The sequence below is a fragment of the Ascaphus truei genome, chromosome 4 (genome assembly GCF_040206685.1).
Source record: "Ascaphus truei isolate aAscTru1 chromosome 4, aAscTru1.hap1, whole genome shotgun sequence".
Taxonomy (NCBI): domain Eukaryota; kingdom Metazoa; phylum Chordata; class Amphibia; order Anura; family Ascaphidae; genus Ascaphus; species Ascaphus truei.
In genome coordinates, this window is record NC_134486.1 from 2,420,174 (window position 1) to 2,436,538 (window position 16,365).

The 16,365-nt window shown below is 43.5% G+C and overlaps 1 protein-coding gene across 1 annotated transcript in view; it reads right to left on the reverse strand.

The window, feature by feature from the left end:
• Positions 1-423: 423 nt before the first annotated feature.
• The window catches only part of LOC142492496 (uncharacterized), a 300,526-nt gene continuing 284,584 nt past the window's right edge, over positions 424-16,365 (reverse strand). Inside the window, exon 7 of the mRNA XM_075595159.1 lies at positions 424-7,963. Coding sequence (XP_075451274.1) covers positions 5,748-7,963 — 2,216 coding nt within the window. The 3' untranslated portion in view covers positions 424-5,747. The remainder of the gene's footprint in view (positions 7,964-16,365) is intronic.

Consider the following 16,365-nt stretch of genomic DNA (forward strand, 5'->3'; position numbering starts at 1 on the left):
AGCTCCCAACCTTAAAAGCAGGCTAGCACCAACCACTTTTAAAAAGAAAATTGAAGGTACCTCAACATGGCTTGATAAACCAAAAGGCTTTTATGGCTGTTTCACGTGCAAAGAATGTACACACAAAGACAATAAATTTAGTTTTGTATCTAGTCACTGGTGAAAATGTTAAAATAGAGGATTATATTAATTGCAAAACAGAGTTCGTCATCTATGTTTTGGGGTGCCCCTGTGGCCTCCAATACATAGGACGTACCTCTAGGGCTTTAAAAGTACGGATTTTAGAGCATCTTTTAAATATTAGAAAGAGTATTTTAACGCACAATGTCTCTAAACATTTTAGCATATATCACAATTCAGATCCAAAGACCCTAAGCTTTAAAGGCATAGAACATGTCCCCGTACATTGGAGGGGGGGGGGGGGGGGGCAATAGATTGAATCATTTAGCAACAAGGCAGACCTTTTGGATCCATAAATTGCAGACTCTCACTCCAAAGGGTCTTTATGTGGATATAGACATTGGTGCTTTTTTTAACATAATTAAGTTTTAAGTATTAATGTATTCTGCTATATTATGAATCTAATTATGTTTATCTTCCTTCCTCATCCTTTTAGACATCTGCTCTTTTGCGTCATTTTTTATACTTATTTTAAATCATATTATAAATATTTACTTTTATTAATAAATTGTATATCTAGAATAGGGCTATTAGATAATTTTTTGTATTAGCATTTACTGTATAGTTTGTCTGTCAATATACTGTATATTGTATTATGGATTGTAACATCTCCCTTGTGATCGCTATACAAGCTGTATACTCATTGTAATTAATTGTGCCAGCCCCCCTGATTAGCCAATAGCATATGTATATGGACTATATAAAGGGAGCCGTTGGGGTTTAGCATTACGAGTCCTGACGAAGCCACAGCAAAATGCGTTGAATCAGCTGTTGGAGGTGACAGAGAGCTGGGGAGAATACTACAGGGAGGTGCTGGCAAGCCAGAGACTTCTTCCGCCCTGACCAGAGGCGTCACAGGACGTGACGTGGGCGGACGTGACGCACGCGGAAGTCCTCCGTTGTCTGGATACACCGGCGCCATCCACGAGAAACCATCAGTTCTCTCCAATGAATTTATCTTTATGCAAAACGTGAGTGCATTACCTAAATAACCATTGTTGTGCAATACATATCCATATCGTACCATACCATTGTGCGCTCTCTCTTTTCTCTCTCTATATTCCTTGGGAGGTATATTGAGTTTTCATACGATCCTCATATACATCAAGCTCACCAGACCAGTAATCATAAGGTTTCCTTTAGAAGTCATCCATCAAAGGGCTCCTATCAGAGAGAGATGGATCACTGATAGGTCTATAATATATTACTAATTTGTGAGTACAATCAACACAGAGACTATTTTTTGATAATCTATTTATTATTACCATCTGCACCATTATACCATTTCTTTATTTTTTTGTATACCACCACGAGAATTACAGCGCTCCTCCTATCTGGAAAACAACACAAGACTTCTTTGGACCTGGACAGTCCTTAAAAAGGGTGTAGAGCTGCTGAATTTATATGTATTTCACATTATATACTATATATATCACGTTTCTTTGGTGAAGGTTATTTAACACACCTGTAAATATATTATGTATTTGGTCTCACATTTATTGGTTATTGTTAAACACTATTTCACTTTAGAAATTTAGTTAGAGGCGCCCGGTTTCACTTTTTTGTTTCTGTATGGCTACTTCTAGCCTGGTCCCAAATAGAACTCTCCCCAAAGTGTTAGTAAAACACAGGGAGAGTTGAAGAATAAAGTTCCACATTTTAATAAAAACACAACAATGAAAGACACCAACAACTGAGGAAGGTTGTCTAAGCGAAACGTGTTGCTCCGCTCATTTGAAGTTTTTTGGACCCCCGAAGCCACCGTAGTCAAGCGGTGAGGAATGCGTTCCAGCCTGTGCGTGCCAAAACACTGCCCCGACTTGGAAGTAGAGTGCGCCTGGACCGGACGAACACCACGGACTTTGCCACAGCCAACAAGGGATTTTTAGTTGTAAGTGTCTTTCATTGTTGTGACATGTTGAATTAACTTTTTTATTCGTCTATTTGTTTCCCTAGTTGTATTACAAAGAACCTAGTGTTTGTTAGCCTATTGTTTTGATCTATTTGCTTGTTAGAGAGTACCACGGGTCCAAGGTTAAGGCCTCAAGTCCATATCCTTCTGTGACAAAAATCATGGTTGACCCGCATATCTATTTAAAAAAAGATTTTTTTAGTTTTTTTTTTAAAGACTAACTTTAATAATGACTTCCCCTAAACACAAATAACAAGGGAAAAGTATAATGGGGGGTGGGGGGTGTTAGGTAATGGAGGGCAACAAGGAGGACAATATCATTAGAACAGGAACAGTTGGAAGCCCATCTGAGATACTTTAACATAGCACTGTATTGTCGGTAAATCTCCGTGCACAACAATCCTTCACAGTTACACTGGCGACACACTTTATTCGAGCTCGGCTAGTCCCACGAATTCGGGATTACCCGGGTGTATTGAGGTTTGTGACTGTTTTCTGCCCGAGTGCATTGAGGTATTTTCCAGGCAGGGATTGAAGCATTTTATTCCCGCTGGCTGCAATACTGCACAGTATATATATATATACTGCATTACAATTCATGAATTTATGCCATCTGGTAGACACGCGAAGCATTGCAGCCTATTAAATCCTAATCATTATCATTTCACAGATCAGCCGCCCGTCAGCCAGGCATGAACCCAGGCTGGGAAGGCAAACGCAACGGGGCTTGTCAGAGGTGAGGAGCGGCGCATTCCAGGTATCTGCCAGGTACATACTGGGTATTTGCTCGAATAAAGTGTGTCGGTGCAGTACATCAACATCGTCTAAATATTGTAGACGAGGATCCTCTCCCCCCAGCTGGGTGGGAGACTGTAGTAGCTTAGTGTCCAGTGAGATCAGGGACATGTTCTCCGGGCCCAAAAGGTCACTCTAGGCCTCTGCCTTATCTTGCCTTTACATATATATTTTGGCTGGTAATGTTCTGCAATGTGGTGTAAACTTTGTTTATGTTATGTCCTCTGAATGAAAGGGGGAGCGGGGGTCAAGGTGGGGAGAGATATCATGGGGGGCTTCTAAGTTATAATATTATCATCAACAGTTTATAACAAATCCACCCAGAATGCTTCAACACAACTTTGCAATTTCAGGCTATGTTTGTGCACAGCCGAACTGCACAAATACCTCCGCATATTCTGTATACTCTGAAGGATGATCCCCTCCCTCATATGGAGTGGAGGACCCTAGTTGTCTAGCAACCAGTGAGACCCAGGCTGTGCTTCCCAGACCCAAAACATGCTCCTGATTTCAGCCTTATCTGAACTCTAATCAAATTTTAACTGGTGACTTGTAACTTGATTGGAATTAGTTTAGTTTAAAACAGAATCAGTGAGCAGCTCTTGCAAGCGCAGGGTTTAAATAGCTCGCCCCATTAGCCCCTCCCCTTGTTGATTCGCACGCAAATCCACCAAACCTCGTGGTGGGGGGAAGGAAAGGAAGGCACTTTAAGTACCCCCTGGAGGCACGGGCCATTATCGACGCGACAACCCCATTTTGGGACCTCTGCTTCTTCTTTAGCTTAGTTTTGCGTTTCACTCGATTGCAATGTCCTGCACGTCCGTGCGTATCAATATATATCTCCCTTACTTCTAAATAATTCAGAGAGAGGGCCCTCTCCCACCAACCGGGTGGGGGATATTAGTAGCAGAGTGTCTAGCGGGACAGGGATGAATCCCTCGAACCCAAGAGACACCCAGGGACTCAGCTCTAACTTATCTTCATACAGATTTTAACTTTTCTTAACTGTTTAACTGATATCGATATTCAAACAGATATAATGGTAATTTCTTGACTCCATAACATAACAGCTCTATGTCCTCGTAATAATCTTTTCAGTTGGAACTAATTTTGTGAACCTTAGAGTCGGACCTTGACCAACAGAGTAGGTTATCTTAATGGTGGGCAGTCTTTAAGGTCTGTACCCTGCCCAGCAACTCCAAGCAAATTACCAAATATAAAGCATGAGCCATTTCCAAATCAGATCAGACAAGAACTGCCCCAGAAGTAATATGATGTCAACCGTGGGGGCCGGAGCCCTTATCAGGGCAATGCGGGTCGGGCCGTGGGTAGGAACTATACATCAGAAAAGCCAAGTAATTTAACTTCCCTCTAGAACCAATTATCAGAAACTGCCGGCCGATGCTCAGCAATCGTGAACCCCTGGCAATTCAAACCTAATTGTGTGTGCTCTCGGCTGATCCGCTGATCCATGCTCAAGTTAGAGGTGTCTGGGCCAGTCACGTGCAGCAGATCGGATAAGATGCTTGTCGGGGGGCCAGAAAATAAACAACCCCGTGTCGGCCCCTGCATCAACCCCCCTCAGTGCCCGGTGTGGGGACCTCAGCCGAGATGATGAGAACAGAGCTAATAAGCCAGTTCCACAAAGGCTGAGACGAGGGGGAGATATAGGGTATAGGAACGGAGGAGGGGGCAAGACCATCTAGGCCTCAGGGCCTAAATAATTACATAAGAGTGGGCAGGAAAATTTGTAGATGAAGGCTCCAGAGCCCTGTCTGAAACTTTTCAAAGTGTGTTGAAGGCTCACATATTGTGGCTTCAGTCACTGACAAGGAGATGGTGAGATGACTCACTCATTTTAATCCTTAGTTGTAGGTCGCTGGTAATTCTGGTTTTGAGAGGCCAATCTCTCCAATGTGCGTGGAAGGGGTCCGAGTCGTCCGGGTCTCTGCAATTTCGGCGTTGGGCTTGAGCCTTCCGAAGGTGAGATCAAAAGGGCATGCAGGAACTTTTTACTTTCTTCCGGATACCGCAAGGCAATTTGTTCCATTTCTGAAAAACATTAATTTGAATGGAAAGCCCCACTTATATTTGACTCCCCTGTCTCTGAAGACAGAAGTCAGCAGCTTCAGATCTCACCTTCTAGCTACCGTGACTCTAGAAAGATCATTGAAAATGTGCAAAGTGTTGTTCTCAAATGAGATGTCGCCTTTTTCACTGCAGCGGTTGATAAGTCTGTCCTTAGTAGTATAATGATGCATTTTGACTATTACATCCCGGCATCTCTTAGGATCTTCAGATCTGGGGCCCAAGGTCCGATGGGCCTGGTCAATTTCCACTTCCCTCGCCGCTTAGGCTACGGCCCCAGTCCTCACTGCTGCAAGCGTGCCTGGTGGCACATGCACAGACTACAGCCGTGATCGGCGCTCTGTAAGGTTGTGTTGGGATGCGCCGGGGGTGGGGCCATGGCAGGGGTTGGGGGGCAGCCATGGCGGGGCATATCTGCCCTTCCATCGGCTGCCAGCTGAGCATACGACCGCGTCGCCGCACGAAGAGACAACATTCTTGTTTTCCCTGCTGCGTATGCGTCACAGCGCTTTGCGCGCCCACACACAAACGACCACGGGGGCCTGCCCCATAGAGGGCTGTTCTGTGGTGTGTGGCGCGCACACCATAGAGGCCACTGAGGTCCTGGCTAAGGCTGGGTCGATGATTCTGAAAATCCTATTGAGGTATGAGCACAGATCATCAGCAGGGATGGACATGCGAAAGGTTTCTTGCCTGTGTGATTCTTGTAGTGGCTGAGGAGGCTACTTTTCAATGAAAAGCATTCCCCACTTTCTGTACATGTGAAAGGTTTCTACCCTGTGTGAGTCTTGTAGTGGCTGAGGAGGCTCCTCTTCTGTGAAAAGCTTTTCCCACACTCTGTACATGTGAAAGGTTTCTCACCTGTGTGAACCTTGTGGTGGGTGAGAAGGCTACTTTTCCATGAAAAGCTTTTCCCACACTCTGTACATGTGAAAGGTTTCTCGTCTGTGTGAATCTTGTGGTGGATGAGGAGCCTACTCTTCCATGAAAAGCTTTTCCCACACACTGTACATGTGAAAGGTTTCTCGCCTGTGTGAATCTTGTGGTGCTCGAGGAGCTGGAACTTCCATGAAAAGCTTTTCCCACACTCTGTACATGTGAAAGGTTTCTCGACTGTGTGAATCTTGTGGTGGCGGAGGAGCTGGCTTTTACATAAAAAGCTTTTCCCACACTCTGTACATGTGAAAGGTTTCTTGCCTGTGTGAATCTTGTGGTGTGTTAAGAGGTAGCTTTTCGATGAAAAGCTTTTCCCACACTCTGTACATGTGAATGGTTTCTCACCTGTGTGAATCTTGTGGTGGCTCAGTAGCCTTTTTTTTAATAAAAAGCTTTTCCCACACTCTGTACATGTGAATGGTTTCTTGCCTGTGTGAATCTTGTGGTGTGTTAGGAGGTAGCTCTTCGATGTAAAGCGTTTCCCACACTCTGTACATGTGAATGGTTTCTCGCCTGTGTGAATATTGTGGTGGCTGAGGAGGAGGCTCTTCGAAAAAAAGCTTTTCCCACACTTTGTACATGTGAAAGGTTTCTCACCTGTGTGAATCTGCTCGTGTCTGAGGAGGTTGTACTTGTTAAGGAATTGTTTCCCACACTCTGTACATGTGAAAGGTTTCTCATCTGTGTGAATCTTGTGGTGGATGAGGAGGCTACTTTTCCATGAAAAGCTTTTCCCACACTCTGTACATGTGAAAGCTTTCTCTTCTGTGTGAATCTTGTGGTGGATGAGGAGGCTACTCTTCCATGAAAAGCTTTTCCCACACTCTGTACATGTGAAAGGTTTTCCCTCTGTGTGCATCTTGTGGTGGTTGAAGAGGCCACTCTTCCGTGAAAAACTTTTCCCACACTCTGTACATGTGAAAGGTTTCTCACCTGTATGAATCTTGTGGTGGTTGAGGAGCTGGAACTTCCATGGAAAGCCTTTTCCACACTCTGTACATGAGAATGGTTTCTCGTCTGTGTGAATCTTGTGGTGGCGGAGGAGCTGGCTTTTACAAATAAAGCTTTTACCACACTCTGTACATGTGAAAGGTTTCTTGCCTGTGTGAATCCTGTGGTGTGTTAGGAGGTAACTCTTCGTTGAAAAGCTTTTCCCACACTCTGTACATGTGAAACGTTTCTCGCCTGTGTGAATCTTGTGGTGGCTGAGGAGCTTTTTTTTAAATAAAAAGCTTTTCCCACACTCTGTACACGTGAAAGGTTTCTTGCCTGTGTGAATCTTGTGGTGTGTTAGGAGATAGCTCTTTGATGAAAAGCTTTTCCCACACTCTGTACATGTGAAAGGTTTCTTGCCTGTGTGAGTTCTGTGGTGGTTGAGGAGCTGGAACTTCCATGAAAAGCTTTCCCCACACTCTTTACATGTGAATGGTTTCTCGTCTGTGTGAATCTTATGGTGGCTGAGGAGCTTCTTTTTAAATAAAAAGCTTTTCCCACACTCTGTACATGTGAATGGTTTCTTGCCTGTGTGAATCTTGTGGTGTGTTAGGAGGTAGCTCTTCGATGAAAAGTGTTTCCCACACTCTGTACATGTGAATGGTTTCTCGCCTGTGTGAATCTTGTGGTGCCTGAGGAGCTCGCTCTTCCATAAAAAGCTTTTCCCACACTCTGTACAATTAAAATGTTTCTCCGCTTTGTGAATCTTCTGACATGGAACAAGTTTCCCCTTTAGCGAAAAACTTTTCCCACAGTCTGTACAGGTAAAGTGTTGCTCGCTAGTGTTGACACTATTCGATGAGAAGCTTTTACCACACTCACAATGGACAAAAAGCTGAGCACCACGGCTTCTTCTTGAATCTCTCTCATAACTTCTGCTTGATGAGTCAGTCTGTGCTATGTGCTGTACAAGACCTTTAAATTCCCCATCATGTGGCACTGGTTCCTTGGATGTGTCCAACGTGTGGCAGGAATGATTGGTTTTTGGCACTTCTGGGCTGCGAGGAAAGCTTCTGGACACGGCAGAGCTCCAGATCTGCTCCTCATTCAGGCAGTTCTCTAACAAAAGTAAACAAAAAGACAGAACTCAAATGTTTTCAATCTGTAAATCAAATAAAGCAAATAAGAAATAAAAAAATACCCTGCAGAATTTACTTTATCCATACTTAAGAAAATGTTCTCTCTACTCTATACCAATGGTATTAAAATTGCGGCCCCTAAATATCAAGTGGCTCCCAATGATCTGAAATATATTTTTGGCAGCTCACACAATTTACTAATTTTGATACAAATTATATATGTATTTATTACTCTATTGATTATCTAAGTGTACATATACATCCTCCAAACCATTATCAACATTGAAATTGTCCATGAAAAGGAACGCCTCATCTATCATACTAGTGAGAATAGAGAATGACTGAGCTATTAGATTTCACCACTAGTTTTTTATCCAGTTTGGATAATAGAAATAACAGAGGTGCTTTATTGGGACAAATGTTTTGTGAGAATATTAATCTAGTAGATTTACCGTCAAAGATTTTTGCTCTGACTAAATTATTAGAGCAGGAAACTAAAGCGTTTTGGGAGCTTGTATCATTTGAGGAATACCTGAAACAAAAAAGGGTTCCTAGAGACCTAAGATTGCTACTCAAACCCACCTATGGCAATGACAATCCAGCCTTTCTAGCTATTTGGGAGGAGATCCTTGAGATAAGTTCAATAAACCTCATTAAACTCCTTATGGGAGAGAGGAAAAAAGAACTACAGGAACTCTCTGTTAAAATTGACAAAGTCAAATTGGACATTATCGGTTTACCAACACTAGAAGGGTTGCCCAAATTAGTTGAAGATATGGTGGGAAAATTGAGAAAACATGAGAAAGGCATAATGATAAGGAAAAATAAAAAGTTCCTTAGAGATAAGGTTGACTATTTGGAAAATAGGCAAAAGGACTGGAAAGACAAAAAGTCAGATCAAGTTGTCAAAACAGACAGAAATGTCTGTGAACAGATTCCACAGAAATCTGCAAGTTTAGAACAATCCAAAAAAGAGGTCCAAAAAATTAATAATAAACCTATGTCAGCGGGTGCAATACCTAAAAACCCCAAAAATTTTAAGAAATCTCATTATGTAAAGAATATTCAAAGATCTAACAAAGATCTACATAGACCAGTAAATGAAAATATCAAAAGAGATCACTTTAATAATAGACCCTCTAATCAATATAAATACAGAGAGAGGAGTCAAAGTGACAACTGGTCAATGGTAGGCAAAAAATGGTAAATCCAAGGATGTAAAACATAAATATAAACATCAAAGGAAAAAACAATATGCCAGTAGAGGGGACAAAAGTATTGCATTTGAATTACCAGTTTCAAATAAGTTTCATCAATTAAAAGATAGAGTTGACGGTAATGAAAGTGATATAAATGAAGATAATAATGATTGTTTTTTTCAGAAATCGATCAAAAACAAGCCCAACAGACCAAGTTGGGACCTAGACAATCCCCCCTCAAAACCCCTGCAAAAAATGAATCGAAAAAGGGGTTACTCAGACGAGGTAAGAGAGGAGGGAGAAAGCCCTCCCACAAAGAGGGGATCCCTGAGCCATTGACACTAACCAGTAATGGGATCTTTAACTTATCTTCATTGATTATAGATAAAGATCTCTTTCAAGTGCTTAAGAAGGGCTTTACGTTTGCCCCTTCTAGAGAATCAAATGAATTTGATCTCTATATTGATCTTCAAAAATATTTAAGAAAAATGACTTTACAGCGTCATTATAGTAGCAATAAGGTTACATCAGATCAAATTTCTCACAATGAGGCAATTGATATTACAGTTGATCAGATGGCTATTATTGAAGATCTAGAAGCACTACTGAAAGAAAGTGACCCTGACTTTGTCAACTTTGGAAGTTACACACATACTGGTTTTAAACCAAATTCTGTATTTTTCCCATATGCCTCAAGAGGACACAATATAGAATTATTTGGAAAACTGGTTGAACAGGATTTCAGAGATATGTGTAAGAAAAAACAATTAGGATTATATTACAATTTAACTTGGGATGAACAAAAAAGTATTAAACAACTAAAGTCCAATCCTGACATTGTATTAAGGTCAGCTGATAAGGGAGGCGGAATAGTCCTCTTGAATACTGAGGACTATTTTAAGGAAGCTCATCGCCTTTTACAGGACCCCATCTCATATGTCACATTAAAGAGGGACCCCACAAAGGAATTTTTGAGTCTCATTAAAACGCATTTGTATGGAGCTCTGGAACTTGGTATTATTTCTAAGTTGGAATATCAATATTTGTTCACGGAAACTCCCACTGTTCCAGTATTTTATTATATCCCCAAGATACACAAATCTCTCACTTCCCCACCCGGACGTCCCATTATTTCCGGGATTAATTCCCTCACTTCTAATTTATCCACCTATATTGATTTTTTTCTACAACCAATGGTCACTTCACTACCATCTCACCTTAAAGATACCACTATGGTTTTACAATTGTTTGATGGTTTTGTTTGGGAAGATAATTATAGATTAGCCACATTAGATGTTCAATCACTATACACTAGTATTCCTCACAAAAAAGGGGTAGAAGCAATTAGACACTTTTTATTGACCCCACAAACACTTCCCATTACACAGGTTGAATTCATTTTATCTTCAATTGAGTTCATCCTCAGTCACAATTATTTTTTGTTTGATTCCCTCTATTTTTTGCAAATCTTGGGGACGGCGATGGGCAGAACATTTGCCCCGTCATTCGCCAATTTGTATATGGGACAGTGGGAGTCTCTGGTGATCTTTAGATGTACTCCTCCGCAGCTTAAGCTGTGGAGGAGATACATCGATGATATTATTATTGTGTGGGAGGGGACAGAAGATTCCTATCTTGAGTTCGTCATGAATCTGAACAATAATGATTTTAATTTAAAATTTAGTGGTGAAAATAGCTCTGTAAGTATTCATTATCTCGATTTAGAGATTTACATTGTGGTCTATGCCTTACAGTGTAGCTGTAATTTACAGTACATTGGTAAGACAAAAAGACCGTTTAAAATGCGCATGTTAGAGCACCTGAGAAATGTTAAAAACATACCAAAAATAATAGCAAAGGGTATGCCATTAACTCCGCTTTTGAAACACTTTAAAGAAGTGCATAATAGTGAACCTGGTTGTATTAAATTTAAGGGACTTGAAAGTGTATCACTAGGTAGTAGACAGGGAAATAGAGATAATCATTTATTGAAACGGGAGCAATTTTGGATTTATGAGATGCATACTAGACATCCCTATGGTTTCAATGAACTAATTGAATTGACTCCTTTTTTAAGATAAGGTATTCCGTTTTTAATAAAATGAATTTATTAACATTTATTTGCATTAACATTTATGTATGTTTTTATATTTATTTGTTTTTATTTAATCATTTGTTCTTTTTTCTTTTATTTATATACAGGTTTCAGCATGATTTGTTTACATAGTATATCATTTATGTTGTTAGAGGTCTTTTTCCTGTATTTTTTCATAGGGGTGAGTGCAATGATTAATTTATACTTGCACACATCCCCCACATGAGTTGTCATACACCCTGTTGCCTAGTAACCTTATTTCAAGGTGTTTTAATCAGTGTAGCAATTAGGCAAAGTAAGGGTGTTTCTCTGAGGGGGCTGGTTTATTCAATCAGTTGCCGCCTATATATACGCGCGGATGACGCTGTACGTGACCTCCTGACGAAGTACTTGGTACGAAACGCGTAGAGGTCACGACAGGTCATCCTGCGCGTGTATGCTGGTAAGCTGAGACGGAGCCTGCAGGAGACAGCAGCAGTTTTTTCCATCTCCGCGGTGCTGAGATCCGGATCCTGTGCAGCCACCGCGAGTCTGCTGACTGTCTCAGTGTGAGTGTCCGTTTCCCCTTGCCAGTGCCCAATCTTATGGCGGTTTCTATACAAATCTGTTGATAGGTTGTTTTCATGTTTGTTTTTTTCTTTCATGTGTTTTTATATAAATTTTACTGTATTTGTATACTGTGCAGCTTAGGGTTTAGTCACCATCAGGTATTCTCCTGGGTAGTACTTAGCCGTCCAGCTGCACAGCTGTTCTGAGGTGGGGTTGGATCCCCTCAGAGTTTGTGTGTATTTTTAATAAATTACCTTCCACTAATCCCTGGTGCGCATTTGTGCATTTTTTATTATCATACTAGTGAGTTAATGATATTAACTCAACCAGACAGAAATCTACAGTGTAAAGATAGGTGAGAGAAGACTACATGAGCATCTACACCAGGCCCAATTGCTACATTTTGTTTCACATTAATTGTCCCAGTCAATAAAACTACTATTCATACAATTTCCCAAGCAGGCTGTTTCTAAATACAGCTGAACCCCGTTATAACACGGTGCTCGGGGTCCACCCGATGCTACTGCGTTATAACCAGATTGCGGGGACAAAATGGTCGCGATCATTGGTTCTGCGGCACCCCCACACAGGATTTACCCGCATTGTGTGTATCACACACACCACAGTTATTTACTCACTGCGTGTCCCTCTTTCCGCGTCACTAACCTGACTTCATGTCTTTAGTGTTTATATCATTGTGGAAGGCTTACTCTGCTGGTTTTGTTTTCATTAATGGGGGGAGATATATCCGTGTGGGACCGGATGCAGGAAGACTCATAGTGAGCACCGGGAAGGTAGGACTGCCCCTCCCCTCCCCTCCCGATCCCCAGTATGCAGTAATACTATAGACATAATACAAAGGTAAATAACAGCAATGTGTCCATATAAACCTGTCCCAATGGGATAATCCTGCTGCAGTAATCCCATTGTGCTGCTCACGAGTGACATGTCCTGCGGCTGTTACAAACATGTGATCTCAGGTAGGGACTGTAGAGGTAGTACAGAGCTGAGCCATAGCAAAGTCCCCAGGGATAAGAGATTGCATCAACCAATGAGACAAAGTCCAAGCTGCTTATCCGTCCTCACAAGTCTTGGATCAGCTTGGAATGCAATGTAATCTCATACATGGTCTGCATTCAAAGAGGACTTTACTTATGCAGCGGCAGTTTACTTCTAACGCGTGCCGCTAAGAGTTACCCCAAGCATTTCCTACCTCAACAGTGATTAGCCTGCAGATGCAGCCTGGATGGGTACTTTGTTGCAGGCCTAAACCGGCAGTTGGAGTGTCATACCTGGGGAGGGTAATGACTGGTTCACATGTATATGTATATGGTATGATGCCTGTCAGTACCTGGACCTGCCCTGTTATGGGGCGGGCTAACAAGCCCTTCCCCCGGGTATAAAAGCTGAACCTCCACCAAATTGAGTGTGTTGATTATGGGACAGTGTGATACCCTTTGCCGTACAAGAGGGTCAAGGAGATTGGGAGGGGTTCTTGGGGCCTCATGCCCCTAGGGTCTGCTCCAGGGCTGGAGATGTATCATGCTGTTATGTAATAAACCTGCCACTGGACCAACTATGGTGTGTGCTTATTGGGAAGGAGTATTGCCTGTGGAGACCATCCTGCACTCGGCAGAATCCTCATGGGATGGAGGCTGTCACGATGGGCACAAATATTAACACATTTATATTTTGTGGATCCCAATCCACAAGCTGAGCAAAATAAATTGTCATGTATTTCCTTGATAGACAGGCACACGACAACCTTAGAATACACTTAATAATTACACTTACTGAATAGAGAAATGGGATAGAATGTCCAGAAAGGTGCAAAGCACCAGAAGATTGTCCTTTAAAATGCAGTCCTTTTGCAAATTGCCAAATAAAAAGCCAGTCCAATCCTTCTGTGAAAGTGCAAAGTCTTTTCTGGTTCTTTGGGGTTCGTTCTGGAATCCCCAGGGCTAACGAAATCCTGCAGCAGGGCTAGTTTCCTTGTTGCAATGTTTTTAACCCCTTGCGTTCTGGAATCGTAGCCGCTGTACTTAGATCTTATCCACTTGAAGAAATCAGGTAACAACAACAACACAGGAATGAGGGTTACAGGCCTTTTTAAGGACAGGGGCCCTTGGAGTTTTACATTAGCCTCATCCCATTGGCAAGGAATTATCTTCCTCCTATCAGAGCCTGCCATGTCACGTGGGAAAATCCTACAGCCAGCCCAGGTAACTCTGAGCATGCTTAGTAAGCAGCTTGGTAGCACTGCTGAGTAAAAAGGGGCCACTCATTTCTGGGGACGCAATGTCTGGAGTTTGGTCCCAAGGTGTGAAAATCCAGTATGAGTAACAGGATCTGCTACTCAGAAACATCCTGATTAAGTGACACTTTAAGACTCTGGGGTCTTTCATCCCCCAGACCCATAGGCATCACCTCAACAGGGGGCTCATGTATGCATAACATGTGTTCCTTAATGCATTACAAAGGCAGGCAGAAACAATAGCATCCTGTCTGTACATTTTAAAACTGCAACAGAAAGGCACATCATCAAAAATATATGTTTCCCTTATGACAAAGTTATATTTTTAATATGTGTGTGCTTGTGGGGTTACACTGAGGCTGCACACCAAAAATCAGGGTTCTGGTTCACTCCGTTCCTAAATTAGCAGACTTAAAGGAACGGCTCCTGTTATTCAGCACTGCAGGTAGAGACTAGCCTGCAAAAAGGGGACAACAATGCATAGAGGAGAGAATGGTACATGGGAACAGCATATAAAATTAACCCCTTCACCCCAATACGATTTAGGATTAACCAGCCAAGCAAACTGCCTTTATTAATGCGCTGATTAATCCTATTATCGTCACACCTCTCCCACTCAAAGCGCAGGGTCTGCCCTGACCACCCCGTCCGGTGGTTGGGCTGACCTGATAGCTCTTGATGTATTTGGTTCGTGATCACAGTGAAAAGTCCCTCCTTTCTCCCCCCCCCCCCTTGGCTAAGCACAGCCCCAATGCCATAGTCCGAGACATCAGGCTGCACAAAAAACCATTGGAGAGGGCGGGTGCAACGAGGCCAGGGGCACTGGCCAGTGCAGTCTGCACGGCCCGGGAGGAGGCCAGACAACCAGCACAGGCAACAAGCACAGACAGTCGCTTCTGGGTCAAATCAGTCAGAGGGTCAGTCCCACTAATGGGCTGTGAGGTAACCTGCCTACAGTAACTAGGGGGCCCTAGAGAAATCAGACACCTACCACGCACCCTGTGCCCTAGAGGTAATACCTCTACCCTCGCTACTGAACACTGCGTGGGTATAATAGCAAGCCCTGTCTCCCTAACCCTGGCTAGTACTGCTGCTACCTGTCCTGGATACAAACCCCAGATCGGCGTGAAGCCAACTATCCTCTCCCTGTATGTCCCTACATACCTCTGCACTCTCTCTAGTGCCCTCCTGACCAGGCAGTGGGAGGTAGCCAGAGCATTCCTCATCCTGGATGGCACCCTGAAAAACTCACAGAGGCCCTTCTGAAGACTGAAGACTGACCCCCCCCCTTTGCCTTCCTCTCTACACTGTCTTCCACCTCTGCTGATACTCCATAGGTATTCTTATGCAGAGGATGCAGATCACCTGGAAGCACAGGATGATCTGTACTATCTGCCCCGCCCAGCTTGTCTGAGAACAGGATCCTAGGCTGCTCTTCCCTCGCCCTGGCTTCTGCCCCTGCCTGCCTACCTCCCCGAGCCCCTACCTCAACTAGGACCCAGCTAGGAAACCCTATCCTACCTAAGAGGCCTGGCACTGCCTGAGCTACTTCCTGAAACATGTTCCCCAGGAGCACCTGAACATAATCACCCACTTTACCCTCTGGCTGGCAGGCATCCCAAGGGTGGCCAAAGTCAGACACTGCCCCTGTTGCCTCCGGCCAGAAGTAAGGCTGCAACAGCTGGGTTCTCATGTGAGTGACCCCCTGATGCCCCACTAGCGGACTGGGGAAGGCTACCTGCAACACTTGCTGCCTACCCTCCCCGGCTCCCACTAACCCTCTTCCACCTGTCCAGCCCCTGGCTAACCCGGTAGAACCTGGCTCCCTACCCCAGAGCCTGCGGTGCCACAGCCAGTGGTCTGACCCCCCGCTTTCCCAGGACTCGGACACCCGCAGTCCCATACCTTCTAAGCTGGGGTCAGCTTTCACCGCATCCCTATCTGCTGTCCCTAATTCTAACCACCCACCCTTAGTCTCTAAGTCAGGGGTAACAGGAACAGGTAAAGGGAACAGTAAGTCAGTCACTGGTCGCGACTCAGTAGTCTGGCTTACCTGTCTAGTCTCCTCAGAGACTGCTGGAACCGTACTGTAGGTCCCAAATGCAGGGGGACAGGGGCTGCTTCTTCTGTGAACCCTGATGACAGGCTCTTAGGAATCGCCGCAACAGCAGGCAATTCCGCAGCCAACATACAGAACACAGATTCCAGGTTATTGCTAAGGCGCACCTCAGCAGTTACCCTGGACAAAACCCCCACCTCCCTCCTTCATGCCATGATTGGCACTT